Genomic DNA, 14,940 nt, shown 5'->3' on the forward strand with positions numbered 1-14,940 from the left:
CCAAAGTTCCAAACAAATTTAAAGTCTATTTGGCACGTTGAATGGGAAGGAGTCGAACATGAAAAGAATCTCTTTCTTTCTGAAATAATGAGTAGGTCGGCCAAATAAATGCTCTTCGGATAAATGGGAATCAGTTGGCCTCAACCCCTAATTTCCGGGAGAATCAGAATCCATCCCTTCTATTAGCCACGTGTCCAATTTTTTGCGAATCTCCTATTATGCCTAAACTTTACAGGTGAGCTTTAAGATATGCATTATTACTTTGCAACTGGCAATAAATTTGCGACGTCAGACAACGGGTGAGTGACTCGTCGCAGGTGACGCAATCAACGCTCTTTCCCTACCGACCTTTTGACCCAATTTGGGAGTGGCCGAGTGGGAGCAGAGACTCTTGAGCTTCCCGCGTTTGTTTCCCCTTTGTCTATGCCCATTAAGACTTCGATTCTTCTGAGAAGTGAAGACGGAGAAGACATTCTTCTCTATTAAGACTTCTGAGAGCTACATGGACAGACGAACATAGGAAAAGGAGTTGAAGGGATGGGTTCGGGAACTTTTCTCAAGCTGACTGCTGAGATCTTATTTGCTCGGTATGTAGGCTCGTGAGTCGTGACCACGGAGAACCTAAACCTCGGATTCTCTTTCGTTCTCTCTTTTTCTTTTTTCTCATCTTCGGCAATCTTTTATGCATGAATTCATTTTCTTGATGTTTCCTGAGTTAATTTGACGAAGATTCCTTTGTTGCTAAGATTTCTTTTTCAGAAAGGGGAGTGAATTTGGCTGTATGTTATTTCTCCCCATTTTCTGGTTTTCACTTAATACGTAGAATATTACTGCTTTATTCGTCATAGTTGTTTACTTGTTTATTTGTGTTTGATTTACAGGCCTTTATTCACTATGATCTATCCCTTGTAAGTGTTTAGCATTTACCTCTCTGCTTATCCTCTTTTGTAAAGTGAAAATTTGGAAATTAATACGGTTTTCGCCTTGGGTTGTTAACAGATATGCTTCAATCCGAGCCATAGAGAGTGGGTCGAAGTCCAACATCCAGCAGTGTCTCACGTATTGGGTTCTGTTTTCTCTGATAGCACTCTTGGAGTTTGCACTTGCAAAAATATGGTATTTATGCGTTTCTTAAAATTTGCTTTATATTGTTGTGACTTTATAGATGGCTCATTGTGATTATATAGCTAAATCAATTGGTGAGGTCTTTGCATTTGGTAATTGAGTACTCGTGGTGGCTTCTATCATTTTCAAGGAGAAAATATATGTTTTTCTTCTTTGTTTTCTTTTCAAACAAGAACCAAAGAAAGAGAAAAAATGAGAGAAAGTAAATTGAGATGGTTTGATTATATGCATAGAAGATCATCTGCAGCACCTGTTAGGAGAAGTTATATGAGTTACAAGTTGAAGAGTCTAGTCTAGAAGAGCTAGGGGGAGATCGAAAAGAACTTGGGTGGAAGTAATATGAAATGATTTAAGCGCCTAATTCAAGGGTGGTTATGGTACTGAACACAGTGGAATGGCAAAACAGGATTCATGTAGTCGACCCCATGTAGTTGGTACAAAGCTTAGATGATGATGATGAAGAATCAGAGACCCTTGAATATCATCCTGAAATGAAAAGTTTCCAATGGATATTGTGTACATGTTGCTATGCTAGCCTGTTTGGATGTCGTGTAAATTGAATTGATTCCATTGTGATCATTCTTTGCATATTAGGACACAAACTCACCATTTAAAACAGGGCCCTTCCTGGTTTGTTTAATAAAATATTGGAATGAGGTCTTGTTACCTTGAGAATGTAGCTCAGTTCCAGTTTCTTAACAACCAGAAAGTGATCCATTTCAGGTGACAATCATGGCATCCAAACAAGCTGATAGTTATCACTCCACTCTCATATTATCACAGCTGATAGTAATCGGTTTTGTTCTTATGTTTTATTGCTCTATTGTTTATAGCTCAGTATATTGATGGTTGCTCCATTTTCCCATTCATTTGTTTGTCTTATAGTGTCAGGCTCCCATTCTGGCCTCATGCAAAGGGGATAGTGTCATGCATGTTGGTGGTACCATACTTTGAGGGTGCTGCTTATGTCTATAAACGATTTTTTAGACCACTTCTTTCCATGAGGCCACTAACATCTAGCATATGGTTCAACCTGAAGAGCTTTATCTTCACTACACAAGATGACTTCTTGATCTTCACTACAGAAGGTGACTTCCTTGTTGCTGCAGAGAGATACATCAGAGAGAATGGATCAGAAGCACTGGAGAAACTCATCGTTGGCAAGGTAGAGTTATATAACAAACTTAGCGGTTACTTAGGATGTCCTAGTTTACTTGATATCCAAAACCTTGCTGTAATTTTGGAAGAACATCAAGAATATCTCTTGCACAAAAACTGTTAGGGTCAATCAAATGCTCCATTTCCCATCACCACTTCTTGGATGCTTGTTAGAATCCAAGGAAACATGTACTCATTCTGATGGTGATTCCATGGTGCTGCTAGCTGAGAGTTGCAGCGTTGACAGCATTCAATGACGAACTGTTCACGATTGTCATTGCAGGGTGACTTTGAAAAGCCAAAAATTGATAGCTTGGATGGGGAACCGATTGTGCCAACCAATTCAAAGAATGCTCAAAGAGAATGGAGTTGTGCTCTCTGTCTGGTGAGCACTTCCAGTGAGCAATGTTTGAAAAAGCATGTGCAAGGGAGAAAGCACAAGAATAAGGAGGAGGATCTTCTAGCATACAAGATTGGAAATGGAAAGATGGACGAACCTGCTTTGATGCTGAAGAGAATCAGTAATGTTGATGAATTCAAAGACTTGAACCAGGCCATAATGCTCAAAATGGAATGGCTAGCTAACACCCCAATTGGTAGACCAATTAGGTGGTGCAGATGGGAGAAGCCCATGTTAGGATGGACAAAATTAAATACAGATGGATCTATTGATCCACAGAATTCTGGTTTAGGTGGGTTGCTGCGGGATCACATGGGCAATCCAATCTGTGCCTTTGTTACCAAGGCCCCTCGAGATGGAATCTTCTCACTGGAATTATGGGCTGTTTGGAGGGGCCTTGTTCTTGCGTTAGGCCAGGGAATTAAAGATATCTGGGTTGAGTCCGATTCAATGAGTGTTGTGAAGGTCATCAATAAAGAGTGGCCTCATCCTCAGAAAGCAGGTAGCTGCTTGAAGCACATATGGGAGATGCTAAGAAAGTTTGACAAGTACCGAGTCTCGCATTCATGGCGTGAAGCCAACCGAGCTGCTGACCATCTCGCCAGGATGGATCTTCCCAGCAATGATGTAGTATTATGGCCTGTTGATTTTCCCGTCTCCCTTGTTGATATCATCAAGGAGGATGCCCTAGGAAAGGAATACCGTAGAAGGCTCTAAATTTGTCTTCTCGATTTGATTGCAATTGTAATACAAGTTTGCAGCAACCCAGGTTTAACACTGATGATTTCGCAGAGGCGGAGCTTTTCTCTTTGCGTTTCTGGGATGATTAGTTCTAACAAAAATGCCTACCGCAACAGAAAATGAAAAAAAAAAAAAATGTAACTGGGTTTTAATCAAGTCTTCTCCCAGAACCAAGCCGACTCCAGGTCTCCAGCTAGACTACTCTGTGGCCACTGGCCAGTTCCCAAACTAGCGTTCTGGGTCTCTGGCATTAACTCGAAATGTTCAATCCGGATACGATGAAAACGGTGATAATACTGGGATTCATCTTAAGTTATATTGAAGCGAAAGCTGTATTTCCCAAGTAATGCATATATTATTTCTCTACCTTATTTGGAAAAATGATATACTGTATTAGGTAAATAACTATCTTGGAAACATCAAAACATCATATACTTGATTCATCACAGAATAAGATTGAGCCTGTTCATGCCAATATCAGACGGTGTAAGGTAAAAAAGAGCTTCTTTAAGAGGACTCTAGACCCAACTTCTTTCAGTCTATGTTTGCTGGGTCGAACCCACTGCTGTTACTGATCCTGTGTACCATTAATCTGCAATTAAGAATGGAAAGTGTAAATTACAACGAAATCTTGTTCAAATGTAAATGAGATTGGAGCTAAGGCTCGGTTGGAAGGAGTACAAATATAAATACATATAAAATACAAGGTTTTTGTATTCTTCCCAAATTCCAAACTGAGCCTAAGTTGAAGAAAATTGATGGCTCAGTCTATTTTATGGTAATCTATAGTTTTCTTTTGAAAATTATTTTCTATCATTTTGTTCATATTTCATTTTCGCCTTCTTGCAAATGCATTTCCTATCCTTTACATGCAAATAAAACAAATGGATCAATTAAAAATGAATGGCGAAGAGGGAATTAACCCTTTGTTTTCAGGAACATTGATCTTAATGTCCAATGCATTTTAACTCTCACATTAAACAAATATAAGCAATTTGGGTTGGCTCGAGTTAGTATTTTACACTGCTTCGGGCTCGGGCCAGGCCCATTCAAATTTTGATAAAAGGTCAACAGGATCCCACCAAAATTGCACCCCTACTCCTAATTCCTAAACATATTAATTTGCAAAGGGGATTGTGGTGTAGATGGGTCTTTATTCTTTAATGAGATTAAAAAAAAAAGAAACCTCAGCAGTAAATCAGGCTGTCAGAAATGGGGTTCCAATAGTCATGTTGCGGGCCGCCAGAAATGGGTGGGCCAAGACTGTCACCCGGTCCACTTCAACCAGGGAGTAGCATTCGGGTTTGCAGCCAGGGACTCAGAGACAAGAATCGACAAGCCAATGAATCAAGGGTCAGAATGAAAGAAAGAAAATTATATTAAGAAAAACCGGATATAATATATTTTATCATGTAAACAAAAGGGGGTAAAATAATACAAAATGAAAATAAATAAATAAATAAAAAGAGAGAAAGCAGAAAAGGAGAGACCCTGAAGAAGCGGGGGAAAGATGCATTCAATGACATTGTAACTTCACAAGATTGTGAAAAAGGAAAAAGAGTGTTGTCAGTGTCTGAGCTCAGAGACAAAAACCGGTAAGAGAGACAGAAACAGAGAGAGTTTGAGTGTTGCAGTGGAAGAACAGAGCATTGATCAATCCAGCCCCAGCCTCACATTTCATCAGCATCCAAGGAAGGAAATTCAAATTATTGGCCACTCACACCCACAACCCCATTATCCATTAATGTTGCAGTTTTAATAAATGTAATTGATGGATTTATTTGTTAAATAACAAATTAACAACAGCAACTGAGACTTTGGTTTTATGGTTTAATTTGGAAGACCAAACCCACCACCTGTACAGTGCAGAAAACTTGGCAGAAATTTGAAACTCTTTAACCTAACAAATAGTGACTTTCCATTTCCTTCATTTCTAGTCAGTGCCCACAGATAGCAGCATTACTCGAACCACTTCCAGCCTCTTCAGAAACAAATTAGATTTCTTGATAGATATCAATATATCATCGCCCTCAGTCCAACAAAATCAACTTAATACGTAAACAGTGTTCAAAACTTTAAATTGGAGCTCAGAAGTTAGGCACATGCAATAGATAATTGACATGTAGGAAATTCTTCAACTTCTACGTGTCATTCTGTTTTCTCGGTGGTGAGGCATTTCTTTTCATCATTCTGGGAACCACTTCCGATCTCAGATGGCAATTTAATCTGGGGTTATGAAACTTTCCCAAGTATCTTGCAGAGTTTTCTTCACATTTTGGAGATGAACAAAAAAACAGAAGTTGGTTTCTTATTATTGGCTATGAAGAGAAATGAAGTGCACTATCAAATTAAGAAAAATAGGGTGATTGTAGTTTCTGTGAAGGTGTTCAAATAAAATAGTTGTAGTTTCTGATAAAACCAGAACAGCACAAACATGGAAAATGAAGATCTTCAAATTGAAGCTCTTCATTGTAATATTAGAAAAGAAACCCAGAAGGAACAAACTTTCAACAATCCATTCAGGGCCTTAGATAAAGAAGAAAAATACCTGTTTGTAGTGGAGAAAGTTCAAGCTCTGAAAAATCTTCACTCTTCTTCTTCTTCTTCTTCTTCTTCTTCTTCATTGCTTTTCTCTTCCTCTCTCGCTCTCTCTCTTTCTCTTTCTCTCTTTCTCTGTGTGTGTTTCTATTTTGTCTTCTCTCCTCTTTCCTCGTTCCACCGATCTGTCCTTTGAACTGAAAACCCGTCTATATCAATTTTTTTCTGAACCCAGAAGTTTATAAATTATTATAAAAATTTCCAACCGAAATAGAACTCATTCTAGTCCTTTCACATGCTGACTGAAAACAAATTTCTCTTTTTTTAGTTGTTCTTATTAATTATACAAGTGAGTTACAGTGTGACAGCACACACATAATAGATATGTACTCCTCTGTGCTTTTACCACAAGTCCCTTCCCACCTCCCAAATTTGTACAGTGAGATAAATAGTGTTTTGAATCATCAATTTTCACCTTAAATTTTGGTTGTTGCTAGTTCCTTTCACTTCATCTGTTATCACCATTATTAAGACCAGATCCCACCAAGTGTTGAGCTATGTTCATCATCATCTTTCTTCTTCAAGTCAAACACATTCTTCAGCTCTTATGAGTCTCCATGATGAGAATGTAATGTAGACCCATATCACATTTCTTATCCATATTTCTTTTATAATGGACTAATCACATCAGTTTGGATCCGACCTTAGATCCTCTAATGGGTACTGTTCAATCACCAAATGGGCCGGTTGTATAGTGATAGATCTGGTTAAGTTGCATTGCACGTATTTAGATTTAAACCATGGGTGATGGGTGTGACAAAAAGCTGCTAGGTACCCGATAACCCGACTATCTAACATTGCCAATCGGGTTAATGGGTGTTAAGTTCCTATATTTTCGAGCCGACCCATTATCTGGTTGAATTTGATAATTTAATAATAAATAGGATTTTATGTCTTGTTCAATCCATTGCTGGGAACTTTCAACTTTGGGAGTACATTATGAAATTGGAATGCTTTCTCTGCTTCAATTTTCTTGGGATCCTAAGCTCGATCACTCTAGCAGGTGTGTTTTTGCCTTTCTTGTTTTGGAACGATGTCACATCAATCAAAAACTGACAATATGTTAAAAATTGCTTTCAGTTTGATTTTTAAAAACCAATCTTACTTTTATAGTCAATAAAAAATTGTTTTCAACATGAGAAATATTTTCTTCTCATTTCTACAAGAGATTTGAACTACTTCTATTTGGTATTATTGGTATTATGCTGCTTCAGTTCACCAACACATATGCACTCAACTCCAAACTCTCAGTGAGACCTTCTTACAAGTGCTAAGGCTGTGTTTGGTTTGAAGGAAAAAATAGGGAAAGGAAAAGAAAGGCAGAAAAACCTTTATAAACCTTGTATAGATTTCCTTAAATTTCCCTTTCTTTCTCTACTTTTTCCTTCAAACCAAACATAGCCTAAAGCTTCTTTTATTTGATGTTTTTAATTTAAAAGGATTGGTAGTGTCTGTGTCTCCGTATTTTATTGGGGGTTTCTGATATATAAGTGCTGCAACCATAGGAGATGTGTTCTAAAACCAACTCACATTAAAATGAACTTCTAACCAAGTATAGATTAAAAAAAATAATAAGAATAAAAATTTGAATGGGTGCAAATTGGATACCTGATTTGAAGAATTTACAGAACATTGGGCTCGAGGTTTTGGACCGGACCCATTCATTTTATTTTAAACAAAATCTCAACCCAAACCCACCCAAATTGCACCTCTAAAGCTGAATTGATATCCATTTCATCAGAATTTATCTTTTTAACAAAAACAAAAATCAGAATCAATCTGAATGTCATGTGTTTATGAAATATATTTTACCAAATTGTTTGAGAAAATCATGTATTTGAAACCCGAAATTCAGAGCACATTTTTAGCTTCACTTTGAAATAAAGAAATATACCATGCAACCAAACGTATGTTTTCTTAAACTGATTGTAGAACTACTTTTTTTAAATCATAATCAAAGAAAACAATTCATATTGGATAACATTCCCACATGGTGACTTCTCCATTGTTCATTGAACAGATTGGACAGACATTGAATTGGATCAAATTCAAAATGGTCCATCTATAATGTATTTATATCAGACCAGATTGGAATGGACCAACGTGCAGTTCATTGACAGCCCTACTTGCAAAGGCCGAGGAAGATCTTGTAGAGGTCTAGCCCAGCCAAGATCATCCTACACCAACCTAGCTCGCTGTCGCTGCTCTTTTTTGTTAACGAGGTTTGATACAACGAATCTAATTTTCTTCATAAAAAAATGCAACAATGGAATGTGATTGGAACCTTTAGCATTAAAAGAGCTCTGTAATTGAGCCTCGAAGTTCATTTTAGGCTCAGTTTCTTTTTATGATGCAAATTTTATTTGCATTAATGGAAATATATGAGTGCAAATAAGTTGAGTGTAAATCATGGTCGGCTATGTAATCCACAGTCACACCTTGCATGAAAGAGAATGGGATAGGATGAAGGATTATTTATTGGGAGAATGATGGTTCAGCCTAGGGTCAGAATTTTTAGGCCCAAAGTACAGTTGGGGTAAGTGCCAACTCGGAATTGATGTTAATTGCGGGCATTGGTATATAGAGTGGGGGTTTTTTGACATTTTGAATGTTTATAGATCTGCAGTGTAATTCAGAAATCTGCATTGGGCCTATCCACACTTTTCCGTTATTTATTTTGGTATGAGGTAGGAAGCAAGATGGTGTGGTTCCCACCATATATGAGAGAATTTTAGTAGGAAGAAGGTTGAAAGTACAAATTTTGTATCAGTTTTTATATGCAAAATTTGTACTACCAATGAAATACAGATGAGATTAAAAAAAAGTACAAATTTTATATTAAGATAGAAGTGCAAATCATAAAAACAAATAAACAAATGCAAAACTGACTGGGTGCAAAATTGATATCCGGCTCAGATTTTCCAAGCGAACAAACAGAGACTCAGTTTGGAAAGAGTACAAATACAACTATGTAGAGTGCAAATACATACAAAATATAAGGTTTTGCACTCTACATATTTGTCTTTGTACTTCTTCCAAAATTAAGGTGTAGGTGAAAGGACTGGAATCAAGAATTTGGTTATCATAAACAATGAGGGAAAAATTATATAAATATCCGATTCTCTGGTTGCAGCAAAAACAAGAAAATGCCACCTGCAACTGAAACATTTAGAGACTCAAATCCCCCTGCCATAGGAATGTTTATAAGCTCACAGGCCTGCCTAGATTGGTCTGAAAGACCATGCCCTTCACTGCCTAATATTAAGCACAATGGCTTATCTGCTAAACAACTTACAAGCTTTTTAGAGATTGAAGACGAGCACTTGGATTCTCCCATACTCTCGGGATGCCCTGCCAACAGCTTCATTTCGAATTCAGTTGTGAGAGCTTCTAGATGAACCCATTTGCCAGAAACAATAGGTAGTTGAAAGGAAGCTCCTCTAGCTGCTCGGAGCACTTTCTCATTGAAAGGATCGCAGCAACCGGGAAGAAGGAAAACACCATCCTGTTGGTCATTGGCACCCAAATCAATTTCCTTTAAGGTAATGGTGTTATCAACCATTGTTACTCATATTTCAAAACCATCAATTGGACTCAATATCGTGAAATCACTCTGACTGAACTAAATATTTTAGTAGCTTGGAAAACTGACTAGATCGTCTGTCAAGTTCAATCGATTGCAAAAAGCCAGAAATATCTTGAGCCAACTCATCAAGTGAAAAGGGAAATGCCAAGGTAAACATAACTAATAGCCAGTGGAAAGATTTCCTTGTCTGTTCTACGTAAAATATTTTGTTAGTTTACTTTTTCTTCCTTTTTTATTTTGTCTTTTGTGCATTTTGCATTTTCTATTTACAACTTTGACCTGTACGTAAAACATATATTAAGCAAACCCTTCCATAGATATTAAAAAAAAAAAGAAAAAGGCTCCTCGATTAAATGTTTACATGCTAATCCATCTATCAATGTCTTCCTGACTCAGAAGAGGCTAACCTATCTGACAAAAGGGATGGGTATGTCCCCTATATGTGGCAACTTTCGGTTGCATTTGTAGTGGATTAAGCTAACATGGCTAACTGAAGATATGAAGAACCGACCTGTTATTACAGGCAGCAAAGCAAGTAATGTAGAAATACAATACATTTTTAAGGCCATTACTCATGTGGGTTCTAGCTATATGGAGTCTTGGGAGGGGTGGACTGGATATGGTCCTAACCTTTGGCCCTTTTTTTCACAAAGTGGCCACTTAGATGCGGACCCACGTTCTCATGCTTGATAGCCTGAGACTTTACCATTCTACCAACAACACAATACTTTCTTTTTGATATATAATATATGATAATGGTCATAACAATGATGATGATGACAAAAGTATTTGGACCAAGATAGAAATTGATGATTAACACCATACCCATCTAAAGGCCATTGCAGATCTAAGCAACGTACCGACATTACCAGGGTCCTGCAGTGAAAAACCCTTGACATGTTAGCAAGCAACAAAAATGATTGTGAGATCCTAAAAGACCATGGGAAAGCCAAAGAAAAGTAAAAGTGATGAACCTAATTAGTGGATTTGACCGAGGTGATTAATGCTAAATTGTTTGCCTTTTTAACAGTTGAGAAGTAGTTTATAACTATTATAAAAAAAAAGAGAGAATCTAATATATACATCCAGAAGGAGATTTTAAATTGATTAATATCTTCATGTATATTTGAATGAATCTCCTCAAGCATGGCAGTTCATGCTTTATTTTTCACTAAAAGTTCAAAGTTAATGATTCCTCAGGATATATCTCTTATCAAGGTGTAAAAGACATGAGGAATTTGGTTTTTCATAACATGGAATAAATTCACATCATTTAGTATTTGCAAAGCATTTGGATGGCTAGTGCACAATCATAGATAAAGCTATCACTGCAATCTTTAAAATAGAAATGTTAAAAAGAAAATTAAGAGATAAGAAGCAAAAAAGAGAGGAAATTTGTTGCTAATATTGCAGTGGTGACTCCATTGTAGATAATAGTAAGTTGAAATGCTACATATGCACACATTTGGAGAGTCTAACAAGAATTTGGAACCTAATGTCATATCTAACTTAAAACACAATGGCTCAAAAAGAGAAGGCAGAAAAGTCTATAAAACTGTGCTACATAATAAGAACTATGAGCAACAAGTCTCAGATGTACCTGGATCCCATCAAGGACTAGAATACGATGTGGGGAAGGGAACCAATTTCGAAAATTGGTTTCTCTTTGGTTGTCCTCCATGTTGCAGAAACTAGTAGGAATTCTCATCAGAGCAACTGTTTCTATAGAATCACTTGATTGCACTCCTGAAAGTTTTCTCATCACCATAGAATTCACATGCAAAATACGAACATAGGAATCACACAACCCTTTGGGAACCTCAGCCCCATCAAGTAAAAGTAAACAATCCACTTTGCTGGGTCCTTGTCTCAACCCTTGGAACTCCAATATTTCCCTGCACACTTTTCTATGTCAAATAGTTTCATCGGCAGTGTAAAATTTTATGGTTGGACCATTAATAACTTTCTGGTACTGAAGAACCTTAGAAACATCAGAGAATGAATTGAAACCACTACATCAAAATCTGGTAGCAATGACCTTGCAGGATGTAGTAATGGCATTTCCAAGAAGTAACCCTTAGAAACCAGGTTTGCAGGTAACATTGGTTATCATATAATGGTGATCTACTTAATCGTCAGAATGAGTGACAGGAACTAGTAAAGCTGGAAGCAACTAGAAAGCCATCATTGGGTTAGGAAACTTAGAGAAAGTCCTAGATCCAAGAGTTGTTGAACAACGAGAATTCACAAAAAATCAGTAGGGTTGAATGTAAGGTGACTCCAAGTTAGATTTTAGGGCAGTTAATAGTATCACTTAAACTTCTAACCAAGCTAGCCTGGAACATGCTTAAACACCCAATGGTTGGTGCAAGTCTTAAATTATAAACAATAACAACCCTAGAAATATGTAATAAAAAATGCCCATGAATTTATGCCTGATGGATATGGTATTTCCCAGTAGGTAGAGTGAGAATGACTCTTCAAGATACATTCTCATTTTCTCCTCAATGAATGAAAAGTAAGGGCATTCACAGTCAAGGTTGTTGGCATGTGTGTGCCTCTAGCTGTAAGCAAAGAAGTGAAGCTTGACATAACTACAATTTGAACAAAAAAAGAAGCCAAATGATTGGAAGGTTGTTGGCTCACCTAGATACATGTTCTGCTCATTTTAATTCTAATAAAATGGTCACAGGCCTCTTCCAAAGTTCACTTTGAGCAAATGAATTCAGAACAAGTACACGTATCAATTTCCTGCCGAGCGAGACAACTTGGCTTAGTCAACCCAATTTTTGAACACCCGAGTTTTTAAAACCTTTAGTATAATTCTGATACTTCAAGATGAACGTGGAAGAAGAGAATCAGTTAGTTGGGTTTTCATAATTTCCTTATAAACGACTGCTTCGTCTGTAGCACTAGGCATCCTTTAAGCTATCTAAACTCTTCGCGTGAAGAACTCAGGCAAAGAAGGAAAACCTAACAATTCCGCTTGAAATCTAAAGGTTTTACTTGGAAATATGCGAGACAAAGAAGACCTGAAATGGGAATTGAAATCCAGGGCAGTTGTTAAATCCAAACAGATATTACAAGGAGATACCAGATTACCTAATTGGAGTAGTTCCGACGACAAGAGCAGAACGATGTAAGTGGCGGTAAGAGGAGCTCTGGCGAAGCTTGACACAGTGCTTCACAAATGGGTTTGAAGGACTAGAAATAAACTTGAGGTGAGAAGGCAGGGGGAGATGAAGTATACCATCATCAGTGCTTCTTTGGCTTTGATCAAAATGCACAGTCGACAGCTTCGTATGTGAATGTGAAACCTGAATCAGTCGATGGTGAACGGTTGAGACCAGGGTTGTGTGCATGTTGCACTCCGTCCACCGCTAAGGCGCTAGAACTAATATCATGTCCTCTCCTCCTCTTTGAATCGTTGTTCTTGGATCTTTTGTGACATAGGACTGTAGTTACGGTCCGGAGGAGATAGAATCTCTGGAATCTTTTCTATCTATTGTTTCAATCTTACCAAATCCATTATGTCTGGATTGGTCCAATTTTAATACGTCTTATTTTTTGCCGGGTCCATTCAAAATCGGTCTATTGACACCCTACATTGGACCATTGATTGTTTCTTTGGGGACTTCTCTTCTTTTTTAGGCTTTGTTTAGATTTGGTGTAAAACGTCACCGGTGTATATTTTACACTGAACGGTAGTAAGTGATAGTTATCATTTTGAAAATCGTGATAAAAAGTGTAAAATTTTACATTAATAACATTAATATCTTATTTACATCAATAATTAATGTAAAAATTTATGTTTGATGAATGCATGTAAAACTTCACTCCATTCAAACACCAATAAATCTAAACTGGAGTGGAGTTTTATATTGATTTTCATTTACACTTTATCCAAACGCCAACAAAACAGAACCAGCGTAAACTTTTATATTGTTCTTGATTTATACCGATTCCAAACACAGCCTTAATGAATGGGTTTCTTCCTCTTAAATTCTTTCTTTTTCTCAGTCCTGGGTAAATGTCAACAATGACTGTTTTATCCATATAAATATAATTATTAAAGGGATAATATTGTTCCATTATGTATTAATAAATTTTCTCGGAAAAATTGCTTATCCAATTGGGTGTGGGAGGCTAATTCAAATAATTGTCATGCAAATCATTCTTTTCCGTGACACCCATTAATACCAAAAAAAGGATAAATTGATCAATTCTCGTGTTGACCAACTTATCCTCCCTTATTTACAGAAAAACAAATGAAGCCTAAAAAAGTAAACTTATTTTTGAGTACAATTGTTAAAAGTAAAATTGGAGCTAATAATTCACCTCTTCTCTTCTTGTCCCTTTGCATCTGTGATTTATTTTGGTTCACCATGGAATATTCGTCTACGAGCTAACTCTTACAATTCTTGGATCAATTATATAACCTCCTTAATTCAATGTGTTAGATTATAAACTGCTTATCCAGCATATTTTAAGTTGGATTGCTATGGCGTCTTATTTACATTTAATATGCTCGAATGAGAAAGTATTTAGACAAAAGGAGATATCTGTTCACTGGATTCTTAACCATGTCAATCAACTGTTTTCATCATTTTTTTTTATTACAATCCTCAAATTTCTGAACGTTTCATTAATCCTCCCTGCAATGTAGTTAAAGTTCCTCATGCTGTTAAATACATTTGGTCTCCTAACTCAGTTGAATAGGCTGAACTCATGGCTATTTATCGAAAGCAGTGGAGAAGGGATGGAATAGCATCTTGATACTGCTCAGATTCACAAATGGTTCTAGGAGGTGTTTGACATCAATGCCATTTTTTGATAAAATGGTGCCACATAAGCATTACATCAGAAAAAGCGGTACTTCAGAAAATGACCTCTTATTTGGTACCATTTTTCCAGAAAAAGCATTGTTTCATACCACCCTTTGTAAATCGGGAAAGTATGGTATGAAGAAACGTCAAATTCAATGTTTTCTCAGAAAACAGTCCATTACTGCCAGCGGTGCAATGATGTGGTATCAATGTGGCATTATATTGAACGTTGAATAATATAGACCAATGCTGAAAACGGTTCTACAGCATTGGTCATTCTGCAATGCATGCCCAAAAGAAACTTGGGCATCCAAGTATGAGTTTTGATCTGCCATGAGGTAAGCTGTGGCCTGAGCCAAGAAATTGAGATGTACATTTTACAAGTTCAGTAAATAGAAAGTAGACAACTATCAAGATTGGAATGTTTGGAGTTGCCATCAATAATTGTTCATCTAAAAGCATCTTCTGATTCTGCCAGCAGTTTCTGAAATAAAATAGTACAATTG

At 37.0% G+C, this 14,940-nt stretch overlaps 2 protein-coding genes and 1 long non-coding RNA gene across 5 annotated transcripts; 1 reads left to right on the top strand and 2 right to left on the bottom strand.

Moving 5' to 3' along the window:
- Positions 1-332: 332 nt before the first annotated feature.
- Positions 333-3,474, top strand: LOC104595530 (uncharacterized). Of its 2 annotated transcripts, none has more exons than XM_010256286.3 (5): positions 333-779; positions 882-908; positions 1,000-1,116; positions 2,011-2,290; positions 2,567-3,474. In XM_010256286.3, the coding sequence occupies exons 2-5, from the start codon at positions 895-897 to the stop codon at positions 3,398-3,400; spliced, it is 1,245 nt and encodes a 414-aa protein (XP_010254588.1). In that variant the 5' UTR covers positions 333-779; positions 882-894; the 3' UTR covers positions 3,401-3,474. The 2 variants fall into 2 exon arrangements, with proteins under 2 accessions (XP_010254588.1, XP_010254587.1); XM_010256285.3 differs by having other exon boundaries at positions 468-587.
- LOC104595529 (uncharacterized) lies at positions 3,468-6,378 on the bottom strand. The gene is made up of 2 exons (XR_016076139.1): positions 5,973-6,378; positions 3,468-5,690 (listed from the first exon to the last, which is right to left on the bottom strand). It is a non-coding gene; the product is annotated as an uncharacterized LOC104595529 (long non-coding RNA).
- A 2,706-nt stretch (positions 6,379-9,084) lies between these two features.
- LOC104595531 (tRNA/rRNA methyltransferase (SpoU) family protein) lies at positions 9,085-13,127 on the bottom strand. Of its 2 annotated transcripts, XM_010256287.3 has the most exons (4): positions 12,711-13,126; positions 11,209-11,503; positions 10,434-10,484; positions 9,085-9,527 (listed from the first exon to the last, which is right to left on the bottom strand). In XM_010256287.3, the coding sequence occupies exons 1-4, from the start codon at positions 12,968-12,970 to the stop codon at positions 9,126-9,128; spliced, it is 1,008 nt and encodes a 335-aa protein (XP_010254589.1). In that variant the 5' UTR covers positions 12,971-13,126; the 3' UTR covers positions 9,085-9,125. The 2 variants fall into 2 exon arrangements, with proteins under 2 accessions (XP_010254589.1, XP_010254590.1); XM_010256288.3 differs by lacking the exon at positions 10,434-10,484 and having other exon boundaries at positions 12,711-13,127.
- Positions 13,128-14,940: the final 1,813 nt, after the last annotated feature.

This window comes from Nelumbo nucifera, chromosome 5, assembly GCF_055504915.1.
Source record: "Nelumbo nucifera cultivar China Antique chromosome 5, China Antique-T2T, whole genome shotgun sequence".
Taxonomy (NCBI): domain Eukaryota; kingdom Viridiplantae; phylum Streptophyta; class Magnoliopsida; order Proteales; family Nelumbonaceae; genus Nelumbo; species Nelumbo nucifera.